The sequence below is a fragment of the Rhipicephalus microplus genome, chromosome 6 (genome assembly GCF_043290135.1).
Source record: "Rhipicephalus microplus isolate Deutch F79 chromosome 6, USDA_Rmic, whole genome shotgun sequence".
NCBI classification, from domain to species: domain Eukaryota; kingdom Metazoa; phylum Arthropoda; class Arachnida; order Ixodida; family Ixodidae; genus Rhipicephalus; species Rhipicephalus microplus.
In genome coordinates this window covers 40,348,241-40,373,182 of record NC_134705.1, presented here as the reverse complement: position 1 = coordinate 40,373,182, position 24,942 = coordinate 40,348,241, and the positions used below count along the sequence as shown (strand labels likewise).

The 24,942-nt window shown below is 44.6% G+C and overlaps 1 protein-coding gene and 1 long non-coding RNA gene across 2 annotated transcripts in view; one reads left to right on the top strand and one right to left on the bottom strand.

Moving 5' to 3' along the window:
* Positions 1-24,942, top strand: part of LOC142765244 (uncharacterized) — a 30,221-nt gene extending 5,279 nt beyond the window's left edge. The window contains exons 2-4 of the long non-coding RNA XR_012884117.1: positions 5,287-5,397; positions 24,455-24,626; positions 24,715-24,942. This is a non-coding gene — a long non-coding RNA (uncharacterized LOC142765244). The remainder of the gene's footprint in view (positions 1-5,286; positions 5,398-24,454; positions 24,627-24,714) is intronic.
* LOC142765243 (uncharacterized) lies at positions 621-13,532 on the bottom strand. The gene is made up of 2 exons (XM_075865935.1): positions 12,830-13,532; positions 621-3,729 (listed from the first exon to the last, which is right to left on the bottom strand). The coding sequence occupies exons 1-2, from the start codon at positions 13,034-13,036 to the stop codon at positions 3,598-3,600; spliced, it is 339 nt and encodes a 112-aa protein (XP_075722050.1). The 5' UTR covers positions 13,037-13,532; the 3' UTR covers positions 621-3,597.

The window sequence follows — 24,942 nt, the reverse complement described above, 5'->3', positions numbered from 1 at the left end:
CTATTGTGTTTGCAGTGCTGGCTATCCAATTTTATAAACATCACATATGTACTCTTGAAGGCAGCGCTCATAAGTCGTAATGGGTCAGACATGATCATGCATGTCTGACTATCAGATAACACATCCATCTAGAGTTTCCAAATTCAGTGTGATGGATTCTTAAAGTTTCATGTGCAAATGTAGAGGAACTAAAAAAATAAACCAATAATCAGAAGGCAGCAAGGTTAACCAGGAAAATGTGCTGTGGGATGGAAGGAATACAAAGGAACACTACAAAACATCACCCAAGGACAAATATTTATTGGAGGCCGCATAACTGTCGGATCGATCAAAGACGGAGGAGATCTCGCATATAATAAGCTTTCTGCATTTTATAAACAATGCCCCAGATGAAAAACAGCATGCCAAGAAAAATGAGTTGAGAAAGGCATGGTGACGATATTAAGAAATTCGCATGCATAAAGTGTAGTAATCAGCTTGCGCAGGAAAGAGCAAATAGGAATCACTGGCAGAGGCCTATGTACAGCAGTAGACATAAAAAAGGCTGATGTACAAAGAGGGAGTGTGGTAAAGAGCTGTTGCTGATAGCAGGTTGTCAACACCAAAAGGCAAGGAAACCCACATCACAATGCTGCCTACAGCAGTATTAACACTGACAGCTCAACAGCTTTCCAGTTGTATAATTAAAGGTTGTGTCTGCTGGTAGAGTGGAGCAAAAAACAAAGGTTCAATAATAACTTGGACAAGAAACGCGTCCATTGTCTGGCAAAACGTTCGTTCGGTACACACAAGGCACGAGCTCACCCCTGTGCCAACACTTCGTTATCTTCTCTTTCTTTCATGAATATTCAACCCCAGCAAACATAGAAATTTATCTGGAAAATCTGGCAGAGCCGTGTGTGCTATGAGGACAAAGCAGGGAAAGTTACATAAACCTATATAGCAGTGTACATCATCACAAGATAACCTTCATTAATTCTTTTAAAACACTGCCTACTTATGTATGTCAGTGCATTTGTGAAAAGTGAAATGTATGTAAGGAAAGCAATTAATTACAAGCTTTTATACACTGCAAATGCACACAAAAGGACAAACACATAACTAAAATATTTAAAGAGAGCAGGAAAAATATATTAACATATAGTGAATATACTGATGATAATGCACTTTCCAAATACCCTTGACATAATAAAATAACATTGCATATTTTCATTTAATTAGAACACAACATATGTTGTGCTGTTATGTGTGTTTTAAGTAGCTGTAGGGTAGCAAGCTAGGTAATGAAGCCATAGTTCAGATTGCAGCTTATGTTCCATTTCTGAATACATAACTTTTAATTTTGCACCAGTCAGAGCAACCAGATGTAAATTTATGTGCACAGGCATTCAGATACTGACACCTCACTACTCTGCAGTGAAAGCTAGAAACAAGGTGGGGGGGGGGTGTCAAAATATATGCAATGGCCACTGATCAGTAACTAGTTCATGATTATATATGAAGGAGCACACGACGACAGGCGCAAAAGGAACGATAGGGGCACCGCTGCTCCCTATCGTTCCTTTTGTGCCTGTCGTGCGCTGCTCCATATATATACATGAACTACCAACTCTCCCAACTTTCGACATTACTGAAGGTCAGTAACAAGTATTTGCCATTAAAAATACACATGCTTGCTGGGAACTACAAAATGCATAAGAGTAATTAAATTGTTCAAATTAGCAGGTGTCGAATTAATGAGCTTTTACTGTAGCCTACAGATCTTGCTCCACCAGTAAGGCTAAGAGATCGAGCTGGAAGCTGAAGTGAAAAAAAAAATCGTAACATTTACATATTGTATGCAAGATGTATCATACACACACAACAGCGTGTGTTTATGAGATGAGTGCATTTTCGAAAATAGATGACACCTTGACAAACAGATTATTACAAATGAAAATGATTGAAAAAGAAACAATACTACCGCTACTGACAGTGGATACTACTTTCAATTTTGTCACTCAAGATTTTTCAGAGCATTCATCTTATAGAAAACTTCTGCTCCTTTCTGGCAACATTTGCACTCACTGCATGGAACGAACTCATTTGGCGCAGCATTCCGCTCGTGCTATGCACTTGAAGTTCCAAAGCAGAATGTATCTTTCTCCTTACAATCTTCTCTTTAACAAAGAATAATTCAAGTGAATAAGATCAGGGGAAGGGTATGTGCTTGCATATTGAAGTGTCAGCAGACTTGCTTAGGTCGCCCCAAATTACATCACAGCAAGAAGCGGAATTGCAAATTGTTGCAGCTTATTAGGATTTGTTATGGCAATGAAGGCAGAACACCAGTTGTTTGGTCAAAAAGAAAAATCAGGATGCCGTGTTAGCAAAAACTCGCTTGCCGGCTTCACAAGCAACAAAAGCATGCTTTCAACAAAACACATAATGAGGAGAAACAGTGCCCAAAAAACACTTGCAAAAAACGACAAATCACTAGACTACTTTACAATTGGCCCTACTGTGTTATAAAACCCTGTTTCTGCATATTTTGCTGCACAAAGCATCGTTCTGGGTAGTCATTCTTCCCACCCTTTTGAGTTTTACTTCACCTTTGCCTGCCTGTTCGAACAGAATAATAGAAGCCCTAAATAGACACGCTGAAGGGAAATAACTATGAACAATGAATTTCGAGTACTCGATATTGCTTAAAGGTGTGGTGCCATCAAATTTCGAGGCTAAAACAAGCCTTTTGTGGGTTTCCTCAGCAGGCTAGCACACTCCACATGAACGGTCGGAGACAGCAACCATTTAAAGTATACTTTATTTCATCTCCAAAGTGTACCTAAATGCTAATTCTCCCAACCGATGCCCATTACAAGTGCGTCCAGAGCTGTTGTCTAGGAAGGCCAACGAAAGTTGCAGTGGTATCACACTAGATCTGTAGTCGGCGTAGGCGTGCGCAGGTTTTCCCTTCAGGGGAATTAAGGGTTCATCGCTGACTTTGTGCCCTTTTCCTAAGTCGCGGCGCCCTCTTCCTATCATGTCAATGTGTGGGGCTGTGTTTGCTCAACACCCCTTGTACGTAGCTATGGGGATGGCCGCCCCCATACCTTCGTCCCGTGCGGATGCCTATTGCAGTGAAGAAATCTAAAACCTATATGGGAGCCGACATATGGAAACAACGTAGTGGGATAATCAGGGTGACCAGAGGAAGTGCCTCAGACTGGCTGGCCTACGTTTCGATCGGAGGACCTATCTTTTTCAAAGGCGGCGTGCCATCCTTGGCATGTTAGTTTTAAAAGGGTTAGTGGTAACGTCACCTCCTGGTGGTGGCGCGTCTCCTTGTTGATGATCGCAGTCTGAAAGGCAAAAAAAATATAAAGCAGAGGAGCGCTGTCCTTGCTTTAAAATTAGGCCTCTTAAGTGCAGGGCATGTGGACGCTTGGTGTTTTTAAAGCCTGGACATTTCGAGGGTTGACCCTCTCGCACTCTGCCCGAGCCTCTGGCCACACCTGGCTAGAGTCTAGCTATTCCAGTCGGCTGAACTTTTATCAGTCGACCTCGCCTCCTCGCGCTTGCAAAAGCAGCCTTCTGGGCAAAGTAAGAAGCCATCACTTAAGGTTCCTTGTGCACTTTCTTCATTTCTGCTAGCACCTGTTCAAGTGCAGTGTAGTGTGGGTTGTCGGCAGCCAAGGAATAAAAGCGCCACTCCTCTTCATGGAGTTGTTTCAGCACCTCGGCGGCGTCCTGTACAAAAAGAATGATTAAAAACAAGACAAATACTAAATACACTGTCCCTGTATTTACTACAATATGACTTCATTTCCATCCTCATTTACTTTGCATGAGCCTCTCAATAGGACTTGGCATGTCAATGCACAATGCAGAAGCCTCTCCCATATGGAATTTTCTCCATTGTTGCTGCTGAGTTGTTTGGTCACCACATTTTGCTTAAGAAGTGAGCTCGCATGCAAGCTGTAAAGCACATTGCAAACTCAGCGTTAAGAGCCCATCCTAATGTGCTCGTAATGTTTGGAGCACTCCAGCAGATGACAAGCACCTTCTTTCCTGGACATTCATTTTGCTCTACAAATACCCAACATCATAAGCACTACACCAACACTGTGTATCTGGCCACCCTCACAGTCACGTGGTTGACGAAAGACACTTAGACCGAGCCTCTGGAACACATTGGAACATTCAAAATCTCACTTTGGAGCAGTTACCAAGCATGCGACTTTAGGAGTAAATACCTGTCCGTAAGCTGCAATACCTGTATAACATGTTTATTATAATTTATGCACAAATACATGCATATTTTTTTAGAATACCATAAAAGATATCTTTTTTCCTGTAGACAGTCCCAGGTGTTTGTAGTCTTATCACCACAGGCCACCTAACATTTCCCCAGAAGCCATGTCACATTAACGAATATGGCTTTTCCTGATGCTTTACCTAGAGCATCGGAAGCACACACAGTCTAAATTTCTTTATGCATCTTGTTTACTATGCAGTAGAATTATTCTGATGGCATTTGTGCTTTTACAGTCACCATCAGGCACGGTGAAGTGCTTGATGTTCCTTATGGAGAGAATAGTGAAGATTCTGGTTCATGAACAGTAAATATAACAAGTTTAATAAATGGTCCTTTGCACCCAAAATCTAATTTATTCTCCATGAAATTTGGGGGAATGGTGGGCCTTGCATTTAAATTCTACAGGTTCTCAAACACTAACTGATGCTTTGAATGAGAAACAGAACCAAGAAAGATATCAGGATGCTGGGTCACCATGCTTTTTAAGTGACATCCCACACTTAACTGCAGCATGTGTAATTGTAAATGAACTCTGCTGAGTGTACCATTAAACATAACTTTAAGAACTAAGCATGTTGCATTATTCTTTATGAAATTACATTTCAGCAAATAGTTCTACAGTACTTATAGAACTAATTATAAAGAAATGGTCTTGCCGACAAGCTAGATTAACTTTGCGAACAGGGTATCGTACGAGAGCTGAAGTGCTTTTTTTATAAAGTTCTATTTGTATCTGGTCAGCATATTTGTTTTACGTTTGACAAATAAAGGGTCCATTGAGAAACATGCGCATGAGATCACTGTAATGTGTGGAATCAATCATATAGGAGACCGCCATTTAAGGATTTGAATTTTGTGGGATTGCTCTTTTTTTTTACTTAATCCACATCAGTTAGAAGCTTTTTCACTCTAATGTAATCTTCCAGTAGGATGTAGTAGTAGTACTAATAGAAAAACTTGTTTGTTATTTTTGTTTATTTGAGGTACAGCAAACCAATATTTTCGCTCAAGGAGGATGGGCTTCATGTACAATGGAAATCGTACATACCAACAACAATAGAGGTGAATGCAAAAATAAGAGCACACACCATATAAACAAGGTAAGGACAACCAGCAAAGAACTAAGAATGCTATCATTTAGAACATGGCACTGCATTTCACCATAGATCGGCGAAGTGACTCATGAGTCGACTCACTCGGACTAGCTCAGACTCAGATTGAGCCAAGAGTTAGAGCGAGTCCGGGTGAGTAATATTTTTATGAATCTGAGTCCAAGGGTCCGCATGAACAAAATTTTGTTGAGTCTGAGTCCGAGTCAGTTCAAACAGCAATATATATTTCTTGAGCAAGTCTGAGTGAGTTCCACTTTCTTTTGCTGACCGATGATCCTGTCTAGTCATCTTCATTACTGTCAGCCTTACCTGAATTCCCGTTCATACTCGCATCTACTCACAGGTATACGAAATGAGTGTTCTTCATACACCATTTGAATATTTTTTTGTCAGAAGTGCGAATTACATTGGGGGTGCCTTGACCTCCGCCCACTAACTTTACAAAGTTTGTTATAATTATATTTTAAGCTGTCATCTATTTCAAGAAAAATTACCCTACTGATACCATGTGAAACAGCACCGAGAAGAGCAGCGATTACACGAGATATTGGTGTTTAAGAAAGAGCACTGACACCATTGTAAAAAAGCTAATTTTAGGCTAACAGACTCGCGAGTCCACTCACACAGACTCGAATCAAGCCGTGAGTTTGAGCGAGTCCACGTGAGTAATATTTTCGTGAATCTGAGTCCGAGAGAGTCCGCTCGAAGAAAATCGCCGTGAGTGTGAGTCCAAAGCTGAAAATGTATCGCATGAGGGAGTGAGTAAGCTCCACCAGTTTTGCCGACCTATGCACTTCATAAACAAAAACATCACGGCTTAGTATGCTTATGGCGAAGAATTCTAATGCACAACCATATGAAGGATTAAACTGTCGAAATGCTTTTGTGCACGCTTTTATAAGCTGCAGAATCTAGGCATTTGTACTTTCCACATAAAGTGAAACTGCTTTCTTTTGATCATTTTTTAGTAGCACAATCGCATATTTAGTAATGCGGATCTTATACAACTGAGGCATACTCCAGGCATTATGCAGGCATTGTAAGCTAGATGTTTTGTTCGGCATGGTAAATTTTCAAATTTTCTTTAAAAAACAACTTTCTTCGAAGACTGGCTACACAAATATTGAAGTATTCTCTGACCACGAGACTTTAATTGGTAGTGAAACACCTAGATATTTAGGCTTGTCACTTATTTAGACTTCACTGTTATTATTTGAATGCACGAATACACTGACTAGTTTCTTTCCCAGTCATACGGAGTAATAATACCATTATTTTCTTAAGACCACTCTTTGATTGCACATGTACTCTTTTGTAACAAGATGTTTCCAGTATAGATTAACACTGAAAGGGCATGTCTGAATTGCTTGTTTGGGTCACAATCAGCAACTCTTTCATGTACATAGTGCTTGCCGATATGCTTTTGTGACCGTTTGTGATAACAGCCTTAACTGAAATATTGTTTGCAAGTATGTTGAGCCTTATTTTTATACGGAAGACCATAATAATATTTTATTCACACATGCTCAACACACAAGATTTTTCTCAAAAATTTAGCAAATGTAGCTTGTTCCACCGGTTGGTGCAGGTTGGGCCAATCTGCCCACCTGTCACATGACTACTCTCACAATTAATCATCATTGTAACTTAAACCAACTGTTCCTGACAACCGTGAAGAACACTTGTGTCGAAACACATTTTCCTTTGTTTCAATTCTTGCAAGGCACTCAAAAGCAAACGTAATTTACCAGCTTGGATTTTGAAAAAGTCTTAAAATACTTGACCTTGCCGAAAATCAATGTATTGTAGCTCCTCAACAACAACCGAATTTAAGATGGCACGAAGCTCAAGTGAGCATGGCATAAGAGTCATGGTATGGTCAATTACTGGTAAAACAACATAACTCGCCGCTTTATAACGAGAGGTTGAACTAGAATTTCTGTTATCTGGCAATATTGACAATCCAGTTTCAGTTACTGGCGAGAGTAAAGGAATTGGAGGCAGCACATGCACGACTTCTCCTGCACAAACCAAAGCTGCTCCGTTTACCAACTAATCATATTGCAGAGCTTCTTAAGACAAGCTCATTTCAAACTACAGTTATGGCAACAAAAGAAAGCACTAATGGGCTGGCTGGTTATGCATAATCATGCACTGCAACCTAGGTAAAAGTTAATAAAAGCACCTATGAAGATAGTGCGACACGTAGCTGGCGTCGTTGCTCGTTCGAATTCGAGCCCTCCAAGTGATGTTCATCAAGATCCATTGGCTCATCCTGAGCCTCAAACACATGCTGTCTGTGTGTTTCCTGAGCAGTGCTTGTGGATGGGAGCTCTGGCAGTGCAGCACGAAAGTTTCCAAATAAACTTTTGTCAGGACAGCTGTCACCCATGGCAAGAACACCCAACTTGTGGTGGTCTTCAGTCGTTAGGACTGGGGCATTTGGAAACCCTCCTCCAAACATGCTATGAACAAGGGCCTGATGTTTGCAGAACGCCCCTTGTTGGCCACTTCTACACGTGCAAGTGTGGATATCTTGCCAAATATGATAGATCTTGCCATCTTCCTGCGCACTGGTCACCTCATACATGCTGTCGCCAAAGGCACGGACCAACTGCACAGAACTTTCGGGCATCCGTAGCCCAAGCTTCTCATACAAAACTTGGTGAGCTGTCACACGATTGTAGGCATGTTTGAGGAGCCTCCTTGAAAAGTAGCCCTCCCACACTGTTGCCACAGTGTCCACAAGGGCAACTACGTTGTACGCTTTTTGCCGGCCAAGCACCACATCCTTCAATACAAGAATTGTGGCTTCCGCATAATTGTTAGTGTTATGACCTCTCGTTATGAGGCCCAACCGAAAAAAGAGCAACGACTCCTCCTTCCTTTCAAGAAATTTTTGCCCTCGTGACACATACCTGCGCTGAGACTTCTGCAGCAATCCTCAGTGGCAGTCTCTAAATCTTCTACTAATGACTCATACATCACCTGCAAATGGCCAGAGACATCGTTTGTGTGTTTTTAGCCATATTTAAGTTGTTCACGTTGAATAAATAGATAAAAAGAATAACAAGATAGTGCAGTGTATCATCCATTCAAAGTGTTACGTTGAATTCGAATCTGTCAGCTGGGAGCATAAATTTGGTACAGCAGATCATACCATAAGTCCATGTGCGCTCGTAACAAACTTCACCAATGTCCATCACCGTTGCAACCGTTGTCGTTCTGTCATAGTCCCACCGTGAAAATAAAAGAGAGGCGTGCTTCTTGTCCTAATTCTACCTGAATATGCACACCCCGCCGGGTTGGTCTAGTGGCTAAGGTACTCTGCAGCTGACGCGTAGAACGCGGGATGGAATCCTGGCTGCCGGTGGCTGCATTTTCGATAGAGCTGAAAATGCTGTAAGCCCGGGTACTCAGGTTTGGGTGCACGTTAAGGAATCCTATAGGTGGTCGAAATTTCTGAAGTCCTCCATCACGGCATCTCCCTTAAAAGGGTGATGACACCAAATTTTGAGGCTATTCCAAGCCTGTTGGGGGTTTCCTCTGTATGCAAGGACTCTCCTCACGAAGAGTCGGACACAACAAACGCGTAGAATATAATTTAATTCACTTCTAAAAGTGTAGCTAAATCCTCACGCTCCCGATCTAGGCAAATCGCTTGCGCAATAACATTCACGTTTCAGATTAGGAGAAGCAACGGCAGTTGTCGTGACGTCACACTAGATTGCTTCGTCGTCCACGCTCATTACATATGTTGTAAATATAAATGCTTTGTTTCTTTCACGCTGCCTTTTGCTTGCCACTGCCTTGATGCTACTGCAGCTGGCTATGGGGACTGTCAGCGCGATTGTTTTGCTGGCGCTTGCCGTGACACGTGTGTATGAGAGCAGACGAAACTCAACACGATGTGCGTGACGGCCTTGTGTGCTCACGTAACCAAGCCACCTATGCATCGACATCATTGCCCAATTTGGCACCGCGAAACCAAAAGCAAAATAGGTCCACATAAGTAAAGCAGTATTAAATTATTTAGCGAATATACACGAAACTTGGTGTGTGTATCATGCTTCCTGGAGCTGAAGGAGACGCTTACAGCAAAGAACACACATGCCACAAATTTGGTCGCACCACCCCTTTAATCATATGGTGGTTTTGGGACATAAACCCCACGTATTAATCAATACTTGAATATGCACTTAGGCAGCGGAGAAAGTAAGAGATTCAGAATTCTGCACAAAGCAAGATGAGGTGAGCATATGCTGCAAGCCCCCACCTTTTTGCAACTTTTTCAACCAGTTTAAAATGATCATTTTTTTTTATTTGTGAACACCATGTCTGATCCTATCACCGTAAACCATGGTCAATCAATTTCCGACAACACATAGTGACGTGTTCTAGGTTGTTGTCAACCACTTTATCGTGCAAAGCATGCACAAGGGCACTATAACACAACGTAGATGCATATCCTGGATTACTCCTGACAACCAGAAACCATGGGATGGGTGCTAAAAGGTTATCTCTTACACGAGTATAGTTAATGTGTTCATTTGATCTTACTGGTACAGTAAAGGATATTGAGTAAGGGGGGTAAAGTACAATTAGCAAATACAATGACTCGAAAAGAGGTAGAGCAACTGACATAGAACTACAGTTTGAAATTGATTCAATTAAACTTAATTTTACGAATACCCCTCATAAACAAATTTAGATACCTCCCAGCAGCTGCTCGTAAAGTATTTTACTACCCAGTTTAGTTAAGTTCCCGACATAAGGAAATAATTTATGGGTCCCCTCAATTTCGTTGAAGCCAGTTATAACTATGTTGCAGTAACAAAAAATTATGGAAAAGCACTTGAAAAGGTGCTACAGTGGGAAAGCATTATTCAATTATATGGGCTGGAGTTTACATATTTACACCATTATATGGTGATTACTCACAAACTAGCTGAAGTCTTTCATGAAAGGCTCCTCGATTCATCAATGTAGCAATGTCTTGGGAAGGCTGTTCAACACAGGAACAGCACTTTGGAAGAAAAATGAATCATACACTTTTGTTTAACAAGAAACTTGATTGAAACTTTGGCTACTATAAAGGCGTCTAGACATGTGCTCAGCTCATTTCAGTAGCAGATAGCGTGACTTGTCAGTGGTCACCGTAGACATATCGATAGAACAAAGATAACAGGGAAATATTTCAGCCTATATCAAATTTCTGGGGATGGATATCAAGCTTCATTTGGGTTACTATGGAATAAGGGTCCTAATTACAAGAAATAGATTTGGGGGCCCTGTTTTGAGTACTTACTGTACTTGGTTACAAGTCAAGAGCAGTGTGAACTTTCACCGTCAAAGGACCCTCTTTTCAGCAATGGTATCGCTGCGTCAGCAAGACATCATGGCAGACTGCTTTGTGCTTACAAGCAGCACTTTAAGAGAAACCTCTATGAGTGCACAAGCACGTAAAGTAGTTCTTCAAGAATGAGTTAAGCGAAAATATAATTATAGTCCTATTTCTTTCATTTTTCACATTTGAATGCAACTTATCAGAGTTTTTTCATCAGGTGGATTAATAAATTACAGCTTTACTTCTGATGATGATTACTGCCGTAAACTACGAGAAACGAGCAAGCAGTTATGGCCACCTGTTGCACTCACTGGCGTGTGTCATCAGACATGAAGCAATGTAAACCACTCATGCAAGAGGGACGAAAAAGCAGAATGAGCAAATCTTCACACTCAATCTGCAGAAGATGTTGGCAACTGTTCTGTATCACAAGGGGCATTCAAGTGCTGATCAGCAGCACAGAAATCGGTGGCAATTTCAGGCAGTGCATAGCGCTTACGCAGCAGTTCAAACACCAATGCGATCATCATTACTGAACACTGCACAAAACACACAGACATGAGTTTTGTAAAATTCAAATTTGGACATCCTATCAGCACCCTTCTTTGATGTCAGTTTAGACTTTCTTGGTCCCTTTCCCACATCTGCTTCCAGAACATTTGGGTTGTGGTGGCTGCTGGTCACACAACCCGCTATGCAATTACACAAGCTCTGTTAACAAGCTACACTACAGACAAAGCAGATTGTCTACTACGTGGTGTTATTTTATTGCATAGCGCACCGCGTCAACCGCTTACAAACTGAAGCCGTAAATTCCTTTTCAAAGTGGTCGACAACATACTGCATTCCGGCTACACCCAGCATCAGTTCACGAGCATATTAATGCAGTCAGTTCCCGACCAGGTGGAAATCTTAAGAAAATCAATTGAATTGGCAAGATCTTTCTGAGTGGAACAGCTAGTTTCACATCCAGGAATACATTGGAAAAACAATTTACATTTACAGTCAAGCATGTGAATAATTATAACGGGGCCATTATGCACAGCTACAAATATATCCCAATGCATTGGAAACCTACTTGAAAAATAATCTCCGGAGCAATGCATGTTTCACTTGATAGTGTTCAAATAAGGGTGCCATGCAGTCCAGTAATTGTTCAGGAGAAATCTTTTCGGCAATTAGTAGAAATACAATTTGTGACAGAAATTTTGCCTACATGGATGCAGGTACTACTGAGTACGGGGCATGTTATACTCTAAACGATCTAACGGCTGCGTCTCGGTAATAAACAATGAGTGCTGATGAATCACTGCCAGACCTTGCTGCCATTAAGTCTAGACGTCATGATTCTGTCACAAAATTCATTTTGCTGTCGAGCTGCCTTGTGCGACAGAAGCTGTGTCAGCAATGAATATGGCACCGTGGCCTACACGAGAAGCAAGTGTGAATGTTCTTTACTAGGCGGTATAATCTGTTGTGCATGACTCTGACTTTGGTGGCCCTATGATTAAGCTGCACATGTTTCGATGCACTGCCAGTGCATTCGCAATACTGTGGCATAGTCTGGAACAATTATAGTTGATATTATCAGGAATGGTTTAGTAAATTCAATTTGGCACACTTTAGCACAGTTGACCCAGTACTAGAATCACTGAGTCCAGCCCACTGAACACATAGCCTTGTCATACAATCGCGTCTTTTTCAGGAAGGTCCTATTATCATTTTTATAACAGTTACCTGAACTAAGTTTACGACTAGTTTCACAACTTTGTTTGATAAGAACTCTGTCATGTACCGTCCACAAATAAAACAATAGTGGAAAAGGTAAGCTGAAAGAGCAGATAAGTTTTACGGTGGTAGCTGGCTTTATTGAAGCCACACATGGTTTCAACAGGATTACAACTAACTGAAGAAGGAATGCAAATGGTGCATTCTAGTAGCCTGTGATCACTACAACCTTTCATACATATTACCAGTACTGCATTCTCAAGCACATCTTTTTTTAATAAGGGGATGGGATTTTGGTTTATAATACACAAGCATTCACAAATATGATGCATAACTTATACACACTTTCTGGAATGCAGTCATCAGCTCTCGTCTCTCGTCAGGGCTGATCTTGTTGCTCGATGCATGCAGCCAACGCCATTCTGCCTGGGCCACATGGAAATGGCAGAGGAGCCGAGTTGCTTCAGGCCATACCGCTAGGGGAGCTGCTTTTTCGGCCGCTGGATTATAAGTCATAAATGACGCTGGGGTCTGGAAACTGAACAAGCACATGCGGATGTTTTTTTTCAGTCACAGCTAAAAAAACTATACTGTGAAACTTGACATTAATAAACTTGAAGGGACCCCTCAAAAGGTGTGTTGAAGTGAAAGTAAGCTGAACTAGATAGTTATGCTGCAACATATTGTCACTAGTTAATCAAAACATACTTATTTAAATAAATTTAAACCATTTTATTTGCAATGCTGTTTATAATAATGCCCACTTCTCCTTATCTTACATGTTTTGAAAAATGCGGTAATTTTTTGCTGAATTTGTGCACTTCGGACTGGTGTGGTCATGAATGGAGCCACGTGTCCGATCTCGCAAACTGTATGCAGTACAACACTCTGCTGGGCAGCAAAGGACTTCACTATATCCAAGTAAATTAGTGCTTATTCAGCTGAAAGTTTTGGTGCTTCCTCTAAAATGGTTACTACTTTTTCCTCTTTTACCACCAAGGTAGAGGTAAAAAAACTCCCTACAATCTCTTCTATACACTGAGTGGCGCATAGTCTTCAATATGCCAAGCACTGCCTCTACCCAGTCTTACAGGCAATTTTAACAATATGATGAGACACATAGGATAGTGTAACACATGTTAGTGGAATTAAAATTATCTGCATTAGTTTTGTTAAATTGAAATGCATTAGCATAGTGTAAAATAGTACTCTGATAGGGAACTTTAAAAAATAAGTACAACTGAACTGTGCGTATAACTGATGGTTGTTTAAGTGGTATTTTACATTATGCTTATCGGCTATACTATCTATTTTAAGCTTATTAGTCTGTCAGAAGTTATCAAATTAAATAGCGTAAAATAAACATGTGAATCAATTTTTTGCACTAAAATAATAAGTGTCAATGTAAAGTTTGTTTTTATGAGTATACAATGCAAAACTGCATTATTACACAAAACATTCAAATAATACCTTAACTACATAGCAGTTTAAGAAGAAATGTATAATTTCCTCTTTTCACTAAAAACCTTCACTCTAATCCTTTGAATAGGTTAGGTTGTCACATTATATTTCTAAACCTTAAAAGTTACAGCTTCCTTAATTGTAGGCCACCAAAACAGAGAGGATATTTCTGTCTCAAGAGGCCGAAGGCAGTCTTGTAGCTCTCTGTCGTCTGGCAGTTGTGCATAAGCACAGCAATGGGCAATGCTCTAACAGGAGTAGCAGTAAGCACTACTGTAATGGTAGCATGTGATTCATCACAGCAGGCTGTTGAGTCCAAAATTATAATCTCGCTTGCAGATTCTAATGCTTGCGTCCGCTGCATAATCTCTGTAACAACAAACACTGTCCAGCAGCTGCCATCCCTCAATTTGGTTCTCCAAATGCTGACACCTGCAAAAGGTTATAAGTGAGAGGGTAAAAAACCAAAAGCCAGTGTTGAGACATTCCTTTAGTGCTAGACTTCTATGATACTGCATACCTTACTAACAGCTTCTTGCCCTGTGAAATCAAAGTTAAGACATAAGACATGAGACACAATAGTACTACTGGCGAAAGTGGTGAATTAGTGCTGCAACCAGAGGAAGACATGGAAAGAAGGAGGGTAAATAAACTGAATGTGCATTAAGCTTGATATATATATATATATATATATATATATATATATATATATATATATATATATATATATATATATATATATATATATATATATATATATATATATATATATATATTGTTGCGTATATGCACGAAGAAAAAGAAGCGTATACGGTGAACGCACTTGTCGCCCAGAGCGAGAGAAGAAGAAGAGGATCAGGAGGATCGTTACCCAGTCGGCCGCTTCTGAGCTGCCCCTCGCGACCTAATAAACGGCCCCTTTCAACGTCTACCAGTCTCTTTCAAACGTAACAGAGTGGTGGAGGAGCTGGGTAAGCGCTTCAACTACGGAACGATCACTGCCACAGCTTCGACGAAGCCGTCGACTTGCCGGTCTCCCACCATCTGCCGTGAGTGACTTCGACATGCCCGAAGAAGCAGGCGTTTCCAGGACGGCACCATCTGGCCCGCTTCCATACTACCGAGTTCCACCGCCCTTCGGAGGAAAAGCCGAAGAAGATGTCGACGCCTGGCTCACCAAGTACAAACGTGTGGGCAAGTCCAACGGTTGGGATGCAGCCGCTATGCTAGCCAACGTAGTGTTCTCCCTGACCGACACAGCATTGCTATGGTACGAGAACCACGAGGACGCACTCACGACGTGGGATCTTTTTGTTGAAGAGCTCAGGGCGTGTTTCGGCGACTCTGTTGCTAGAAAGAAGCGGGCTGAGCAAACACTGTCGCAACGGGCACAGCTACCAGGTGAGACATGCACCACTTACATAGAAGAAGTGTTAAGGCTGTGCAAGGTGGTCTGTGCTACCATGTCGGAAGAGGACAAAGTTGGGCATCTGCTGAAGGGGATTGCTGAGGACGTGTATAATTTTCTAATTAGAAAAGAAAGCCTCAGTTCTGTGTCCGACGTCATTCAGCATTGCCGAACGTTTGAAACGCTCAAGATGCGTCGAATTGCGCCCAAGTTTGGTCGGCTGGCTAACGTTACAACTGTTGCCAGTGTGGACACGAATCCTGGCCTCGAACTTTTCTCTACCATTCGACAAATTGTTCGTGAGGAACTGTCGCACCGAGAAATGTCGTGTTCGACAGCTGACCATCGCGAGTTGTGTCTGCCACGTGAGGCTATGGATGTGCCTCCTTTGACCCAATGGCAACCGACGATGAGCGCGGCAACTGTGGAGTACAGCCCAGCCCCACAGTCAAGAATGACAACCAGATTTCCCGCGTCGCGGTATGACCGACGCTCTCAGCGCATGCCTCCTCGACGCCCGACGTCTCGGTACGACGCACCCAACCAGTACATCCGTCACACAAGAGCAAATGATGACGCTGTATTCATCGACGAGCGACCGACGTTTCGACCTCGGCCGGTGTGCTATTCCTGCGGTGTGCCAGGCCACATATCGCGATTTTGCAACCGTCGGGTGACTCCTCGGTATCACCAACCATGCGATTTTTCACGACCCTTCGAACAGCCTCATGGTGTCCGGCGGCCGGCCCACATACCACCTGATGACAACTATTGGCCCAGCAACTTCCGCAACTACTCCCCGGCATCTGACAGGAGTTTAACGCCCCCACCGCGACCTCGTGCTCATCGTTCTCCTTCACCGCTGCGTCGCAAAGCGCCCTCTTCGCCACCGGAAAACTAGCCAGCGCGGCCAATGGGGGTGAGGTCGCTGGAAACGTGCTACTAAGAGAAATACCTCCTGTGTGTATGTTTAAAAACAAAGTGCGTGTTTTGGTGGATCATGTGCCTGTGATGGCGTTGGTGGACACAGGTGCAACGATTTCCGTGATGAGTGGTTCTTTTAAAGACGTGTTAGGGCGGAAAGTTGTTTTTACCTGGGATGAAACTTCGACGTTCTGTGGAGTGAGTGGAGAGCCATTGCGCCCTATTGGTGTGTGTAGTGCTGAGGTATTTTTGGGAGGCCTTATGATAACGACAGAGTTTGCGATTATTCCTCGGTCGACACATGATGTCATTCTCGGCATGGACTTCTTGCGAGAATGTGGTGCCACTGTAGACTGTCGCACGGGGAAAGTCTTTGTGAGTGGCCAGATGCCTTCAGAACTTCTGGAAACTCCAGCGAATGACCAAACTACGCTGTGTGTCTGTGGCGATACGTTCATACCTGCGTTGTCTACCGTACGTGTTCCTGTTGTTTGTCGCGGCGCTGATTCTGACAGCTTCGATGCGAGCGAAATGATGCAAAAGGGAGTAGTACAAGAGTCAGCCAGTCCGTGGACAGCACCGGTAATCCTTGTTAAGAAGAAGGATGGATCTTGGAGATTTTGCGTCGACTATCGCCGACTGAATGCCGTGACTAAAAAGGACGTATACCCGCTGCCCCGTATAGAGGACGCAATAGACTGCTTACATTCGGCCTCTTATTTTTCCTCCGTAGACTTACGATCCGGTTATTGGCAAATTCCGATGCACCCAGAGGACAAGGAAAAGACTGCCTTTGTAACCCCTGATGGGCTCTATGAATTCAACGTAATGCCATTTGGACTGTGCAATGCACCGGCAACCTTCGAGAGGTTTATGGACACCATTCTGCGTGGCTTGAAGTGGAACATTTGCATGTGCTACCTCGACGACGTCATCATCTTTGGCCGCACGTTCAGTGAACACAACTCTCGTCTGGATACTGTTTTGAACTGCATCCGAAACGCTGGCCTAATTTTAAACTCGAAGAAATGCCACTTCGGAGACAGCCAGACGCTTGTGCTCGGGCATCTCGTTGACAAGGATGGCATCCGCCCTGACCCCCAGAAGACAGCAGCAGCTGAGGCGTTCAATGCGCCGCGTTCCGTCAAGGAGCTTCGTAGTTTCCTGGGGCTTTGTTCGTACTTCCGCCGCTTTATTCCGAAGTTTGCCGACGTGGCGTATCCTCTCACATGCCTCTTACGAAAGGACAATTCCTTTGAGTGGACTCCGGAGTGCGATTCTTCATTCCGTCAATTGAAGTTTTTGCTGACGTCACGACCCGTCCTTCAGCACTTCAGTCCTTCTGCTCCGACAGAGCTTCATACGGATGCTAGTGGCATAGGTATTGGCGCCGTCCTAGTACAACGTTACGGCGACCGCGAACACGTCATCGCATACGCAAGTCGCTCCCTAAGCAGGCCGGAACAAAACTACACTGTTACGGAACAAGAATGCCTGGCTGTATTATTTGCAATTCAGCGGTTTAGATCTTACCTGTACGGACGCCCATTCACAGTCGTAACCGACCACCACTCGTTGTGTTGGCTTGTCAACCTTCGTGACCCTTGTGGTCGCCTTGCGCGCTGGGCACTCCGGCTACAAGAATACAGTTTTACCGTCGCTTACAAGAGTGGTCGTCGACATGCTGACGCGGACTGTCTTTCACGTATGCCACTTAGTACAACAGACTGTGAATCCGATGACCTTGACCAGCTTGTAGCGTCTGTGTCGCCTACGTTCCCGGACTATCCCAGTTTCAGGGCAGAACAGCGGAAGGATGCTAAACTGGCACCACTATTCGCCGCTGCATCCGCTTCTACTAGTGCCCGCCGTTTCTGTATGCGTGATGGACTGTTGTTCAAAAGGAACCTCTCCAGTAGTGGCGCGCGTTTCCTTCTAGTGGTCCCGGAGAGCCTGCGAACAGTTATTATGAGTGTCATGCACGACGACCCTACATCTGGACATTTAGGTTTGGCGCGGACGCTTCACCGGACTAAAGAGCGCTTTTATTGGCCTGGTATGCAGAAGTCTGTTGAGAGCTATGTGGCAAGCTGCATGCAATGTCAGCGTCACAAACGTCCATCAACTGGTCCAGCTGGTCTTCTGCAGCCGATGCCTACTCCAGGCGCACCTTTTGAACAAGTGGGCATTGACTTTCTGGGCCCCTTCCCAAAATCGGCTAAGGGCAACCGATGGATAATTGTTTGCGTCGACTACCACACACGCTACTGCGAGACGGCGGCCGTCCCCTCCGCAACTGCCAGTGAAGTCTCGTCGTTTTTGTTACAGTACGTCATCCTCCGACATGGCCCACCTCGCCTGATTATCAGTGATCTTGGACGACAATTCACAGCGGATGTCGTGGAGGAGCTACTCCGTTTATGTGAATCCCGCCTGCGTCACTCGACACCATACCACCCCCAAACTAATGGGCTGACGGAGCGTACCAACCGCACCATTATCAACATGTTGTCTATGTATGTTTCCTGCGACCACAAGAACTGGGATGACGTACTCCCTTTCATTACTTACGCGTTCAACACCGCGAAGCATGAGATTACAGGCTATAGCCCTTTCTTTTTGCTTTATGCCCGTTCGCCCCGGTACACAATCGACACGATATTGCCTTTCTGTGACCACGACAACGTGACTGTCGCCGAGACTCTCTACCTCGCCGAAGAGGCGCGTCGCATAGCTCTACTGCGCACATTGGCATCGCAAGACAAGGCGAAGGCACGCTATGACATTCACCATCGACCAGTGATTTATCGCCGTGGTGATCTGGTGTGGTTGTGGACTCCGATGCGCAAGCGCGGGTTATGCCAAAAGTTTTTGGCCACTTACGATGGACCTTTTGTGATTGTCGACAGACTTACAGAGGTCAACTATGTAATAGCTCGTCTCACGGCGAGTGGTCGACGAGCTGCCAAAACTCAAGTGGTTCATGTTGCCCGCCTGAAACTGTACACGCCACGACAACTCGACTGACTCGTCCGGCGGCCTTCGTCTGCGCGGAGAGGAATGTTGCGTATATGCACGAAGAAAAAGAAGCGTATACGGTGAACGCACTTGTCGCCCAGAGCGAGAGAAGAAGAAGAGGATCAGGAGGATCGTTACCCAGTCGGCCGCTTCTGAGCTGCCCCTCGCGACCTAATAAACGGCCCCTTTCAACGTCTACCAGTCTCTTTCAAACGTAACAATATATATATATATATATATGTGTGTGTGTGTGTGTGTGTGTGTGTGTGTGTGTGTGTGTGTGTGTGTGTGTTGTGAAGAAGAAGATGTGCCTGCAGCGAGCAGCATCGCCAACGCCCGGCTCTCTCGGCTCGTGCTTCGGTTCGTTGCTGTGCCGATCGCTGGACGGTTCTTCACGCTGTCTCGTCGCTGTCTTTAACGGAGTGAGAGTGATCGGCGCCATCGCCGACACTCTCACTCCCACCGAACATGCCGACCTGCTGGATCTTCTGCATGAGTTCAGGAGTTCGTTCGATGTGTCGCAACCTCAACTGGGCCGCACATCACAAGTCAAACATCATGTTGACACCGGCCTACACCAGCCACTGCGTCAAAGACCATACCGTGTCTCCGCTGAAGAGCGCCGCGTCATCAACGATCAAGTCGAAGATATGCTTCGTAGAGACGTCATTCGACCATCTCACAGTCCCTGGGCGTCTCCCGTCGTCCTGGTGCGTAAGAAAGACGGATCTATCCGATTTTGCGTGGGCTATCGTCGTTTGAATAAGATAACCCGCAAGGACGTCTATCCTTTGCCGCGCATTGATGACGCCATTGACACCCTTCACGGAGCGGAATTCTTCTCGTCGCTAGATTTGCGGTCTGGCTACTGGCAAGTTCCAATGGCTGAAGCCGATCGCCAAAAAACTGCATTTATTACACCATACGGACTATATGAATTTAACGTCATGCCCTTTGGGCTTTGTAACGCGCCTGCCACGTTTGAACGTCTTATGGATAATACGCTACGTGGCCTCAAATGGAATATGTGCCTCTGTTACCTCGACGATGTCGTGGTTTTCTTCTATGACTTTCCTACGCACCTCCTTCGCCTCAGGCACGTTTTGAGTTGTCTGACCAACGCTGGTCTGCAGCTTAACCTGAAAAAATGCCGCTTCGCTGCACGCGAGCTCGTCATCCTAGGCCACATCGTGTCCAAGCACGGCGTATTACCGGACCCAGCAAAACTTCGAGCAGTCACAGAATTTCCCAAGCCGGCGACCATGAAAGAACTTCGCACTTTTGTAAGCCTATGCTCCTATTTCCGGCGCTTTGTTCGCAATTTCGCATCTATCATGTCACCGTTAACCCAGCTTCTTCGTGGTGACGTGAACCTCTCCTCCTGGTCCCCTGCATGTGACGTTGCCTTCACTACTCTGCGCCGTCTGCTCACTTCCCCACCTATTCTTCGCCACTTTGACCCGACGGCTCCTACCAAAGTGCACACCGACGCCAGCGGCGTCGGGCTAGGCGTGGTCCTCGCTCAACGAAAGCCCGGCTATTCAGAATACGTTGTAGCCTACGCTAGCCGCACTCTGACGAAAGCCGAAACTAATTACAGCGGGATAGAAAAAGAGTGTTTGGCTCTGGTGTGGGCGCTTAGAAAGTTTCGGCCGTGCTTATACGGCCGCCCGTTCGATCTAGTAACTGATCACCACGCGCTTTGCAGGCTCTCCACGTTGAAAGACCCTTCTGGCCGCCTTGCGCGATGGGCACTCTGCATCCAGGAGTACGACATTCGCGTCGTATACCGCTGCGGACGCAAACACACTGACGCTGATGCCCTGTCCCGCTCACCTTTACCACCAGATCATACGTGCGGAAACACTTGCCTCCAGACCTTGTCATCGCTAAATCTCGACTCGATTGCCACCGAACAACGTCGTGACCCGTGGATCGCCTCTCTTATCGAATATTTATCTGGCACGCCCAACCTTCCAGTATCTCGATCCCTCCGACGTCAAGCTTTCCATTTCGCCATCCGCGATCAACTTCTTCATCGACGCAACTACGCTCCCGATGGTCGCCGGTGGTTGCTGGTCATTCCACGCACTTTACGATCGCAAGTATGCGCCTCCCTTCACGACGATCCGCAATGTGGCCACGCCGGAGTGTTCAAAACATATGAACGCCTTCGCCATCGCTATTACTGGCGCGGCATGTACAATTTTGTACGTAAATTCGTGCAGTGCTGTCCTGACTGCCAGTGACATAAATCAACACTACCACGTGCGACTGGCGCATTGCAGCCACTTCCATGCCCTGCCAAGCCATTTGATCGCGTCGGCGTTGACCTCTACGGTCCCCTTCCATTGACATCAGATGGTAATCGGTGGATTATAGTGGCGGTTGACCATCTGACACGCTACGCCGAAACAGCCGCTTTGCCGAGCGCTACAGCTCAGGATGTCGCCTCTTTCATTTTGCAACGCTTTATCCTTCGACATGGTGCACCTCGAGAGATCCTTAGTGACAGAGGCCGCGCTTTCCTTTCCGAGGTCGTCGAAACTCTGCTTTCGGAATGCCACGTCATTCATCGGAAAACGACAGCATACCACCCGCAGGCTAACGGACTAACGGAACGGTTCAACCGCACGCTCGGGGATATGCTCTCAATGTACGTGGCATCTGATCACAGCAACTGGGACCGTGTTCTCCCATACGTCACGTTCGCATATAACACCGCAATACAAACGACCACGGAATTCTCACCTTTCTTTCTTCTTTACGGACGTGAGCCTTCCAATACAATTGATACCCTACTTCCTTACCGTCCTGATGCTTCCGAGTGTCCACCTATCTCCGATGCTGCTAGACAAGCCGAAGAGTGCCACCAGCTCGCCCGTGCGTTCACCTCGGAAGAGCAACAACGCCAGAAAGAAACCCGTAGCACCTCTCTTCCGGATCCTAGCTATGCCCCAGGGTCTCTTGTGTGGCTTGCCATCCCATACCAAACACCGGGACTCTCCTAGAAACTTGTCCCCCGGTACGAGGGGCCTAACACCATTTTGGAGAAAATCTCTGCGGTTAATTTCCTAATTGAACCAGTTTCCCGATCGGACGACATGCGCCGGCGTGCACGTGACATCGTCCATGTTTCCCGACTGAAACCGTACCATGAGCCTTTGCCTGAAACTTCTTAAGTCGCCAGGATGGCTCCTTGTTCAGCGGGGGCGATTGTGAAGAAGAAGATGTGCCTGCAGCGAGCAGCATCGCCAACGCCCGGCTCTCTCGGCTCGTGCTTCGGTACGTTGCTGTGCCGATCGCTGGACGGTTCTTCACGCTGTCTCGTCGCTGTCTTTAACGGCTAATAAACCTCCTCACAATATATATATATATATATATATATATATATATATATATATATATATATATATATATATATATATATATATATATCAGTGTATCAGTGTGCAAAATGACTCCAAATGCACACGTGCACAGCGGGCGATGTTGAAAATTCCCAGCATCATGTCACACAGCTGCATGTCATTTCAATTAAATGCAACAGTAAAATGCCAAATGCAGTCTCCACCGCACCTCTTTTCCAAATACAAAGGGCCCCTAACTGCCGTGAAAGTTTGCCACCTACGCAAACTACAGATAGTAACTACAGATAGTAAACTACAGCCAACTACAGATAGCCAACTACAGATAGCCAACTACAGATAGTAAAATCGGATCGTGGTGAGTTATAATGGCATTCTTTTTTTTTAAAACAGTCGAGCTGTTTGAGTTCTTTGTTGTGCTACATGGTATTAATATGAAATTGCATAGGTTTCAATACTTGTGTGTCCAGCGCCGACTCTTCCACTGCACCTATAAGTACGATGTGGCGTATAAGTGGGTGTGAATGAGCAGGGTGTGAGGATGCGTGAAGAGAGCATGGGAGAGGTTAAAGCATTGCATAGCCATGCATAAAGGAAAGAAGTTTAAATTAAAGGGCTCATTTTGTTTGTTAGACACAATAATAATTACGTCTAAAAGACAATGATTCACGTGTAGAAGAGCATCGGGGATGTTATTAGAAGTTATTTTATAGTAAATGTAAAAAAATAAAAGTCGATGAAAATATAACTTGTCACCAGCAGGTATCGAACACATGGGATACTTGAAAAGGAAAGTGAGGGTGATAACGTGTGACATAAGCTTGCAATATAGGAGGAAGAAAGTGGGTGGAGCATAACATAGCTGTGTAAAGTATAGTACAACGAGGGGTAGGAAAAAGAAGAGAGGGTCAGGAGACGGGCAAGGCCACCAGCTCTGCTGGCATCCTGACCCGTCTCAGCTTTTGCACCACTAGTGCGCAGCTGCCTGAATTTTCGTTAATCCATCTCGGCTACATGTGATGCAGGGAACGACATGAACAAGACAACAGCAAAGCAAGCCACTTCAATTTGAAACATCATTATCAAGAGTTCTAGATCTTGATAAGTACTTTCTACAATGTGCCTAAGCTCACCATTTTGATGATACAATGGTGCCTATTCCCGCAGCTTGTTCAGTGGGCCCACTGCATCACCATAATGGTACTTGCGCCACACCTTAAACCAGTAGTAGACAGTGTTGGGCGAGGGGTTCAATGCGCCATTTGCCAGCATTCGTACCGTGACTGTCATCTTCAGCTGCAAGCTTGATCTGGTGAAGCTGAAGAGCCTCGGCTGGTGTCAATCGATCTTTGAAATAACTGTGGAAGGCAGACTGTGTGTCTGCAGAGCTCTGTAGGTGGCACAGTGCATCAGCACAGTTGAGTTGGCGATTATGCTCTTCCCTCAGCAGAACAAAGGCACACAAAGAATGCTCCCTTTTCAAAAGTGAATCAGTCCTTTTTGTGCTTGGTGTCAAAGTCTTGATCTTGATGTCTACAAATGACGTACATGCGATTAAGTTGAGGCCAGCGGTCTTGTTGCGACTGCTGTGTTGACGTTTCCATTTCTTGTGAAACACCATCCTTTTAAAAAAAATTATTTGTAGTCGCCGAGGAATTTTTTGGTTTTGTAAAGTGCAGCACTTTTATTTATTTTGTCTGCTCCACTTTGTATAACTGCTTATATAGAACGGTTGTCATCTCTCCGTTTGAATCATTGACCTTACTCAAGTCATTCTTATTCACTACCCAGAAAAGCAACCAGCAGTGTTCCGACTTGTCTCTGTACCTAAGCACCAATATAACAGCTATGGATGCTTTTACGCACATAAGACAACAACCTGAAGCTGGCTACACGCCGTGTTTGGAACGAGCATCTTGAACATTGATGCAAGGCTTTCAGGCATAAAGCTCATATTACAAAGGTAAACACAAAAGGAACGAGACACTTGTGCGGCATGCGGGACTTGAGTTCTCGTGATAATTCATAAATTAACTTTGAATTCCTTGCAGTATGAAACACGGCAGCAACTTATAAAAGTGCTGAAAATGAACTCATCAGACCAATCCTTCACCGCTCAGCACATAACTATCCTATCAAACAGCAGCAGTGATGGCCTTGAAGAATACAGGTATGTTTCTCCAGAACAATCCGCCGCAATCATTCGGCTGATGAAAACAAAAGCAACTTTCGCGAAGTAGTGCACACTGCTATGGTATATTTCAATGGAAAACACATGT

Excerpts from the sequence above, each read along its gene's own strand:
- LOC142765243 (XM_075865935.1), bottom strand. The coding sequence starts at position 13,036 with ATGTGCTTGTTCAGTTTCCAGACCCCAGCGTCATTTATGACTTATAAT. Across the intron at positions 3,730-12,829 it reads TGATGACTGCATTCCAGAAA|GACGCCGCCGAGGTGCTGAA; the intron begins GTGTGTATAAGT and ends CTTTTTGTACAG.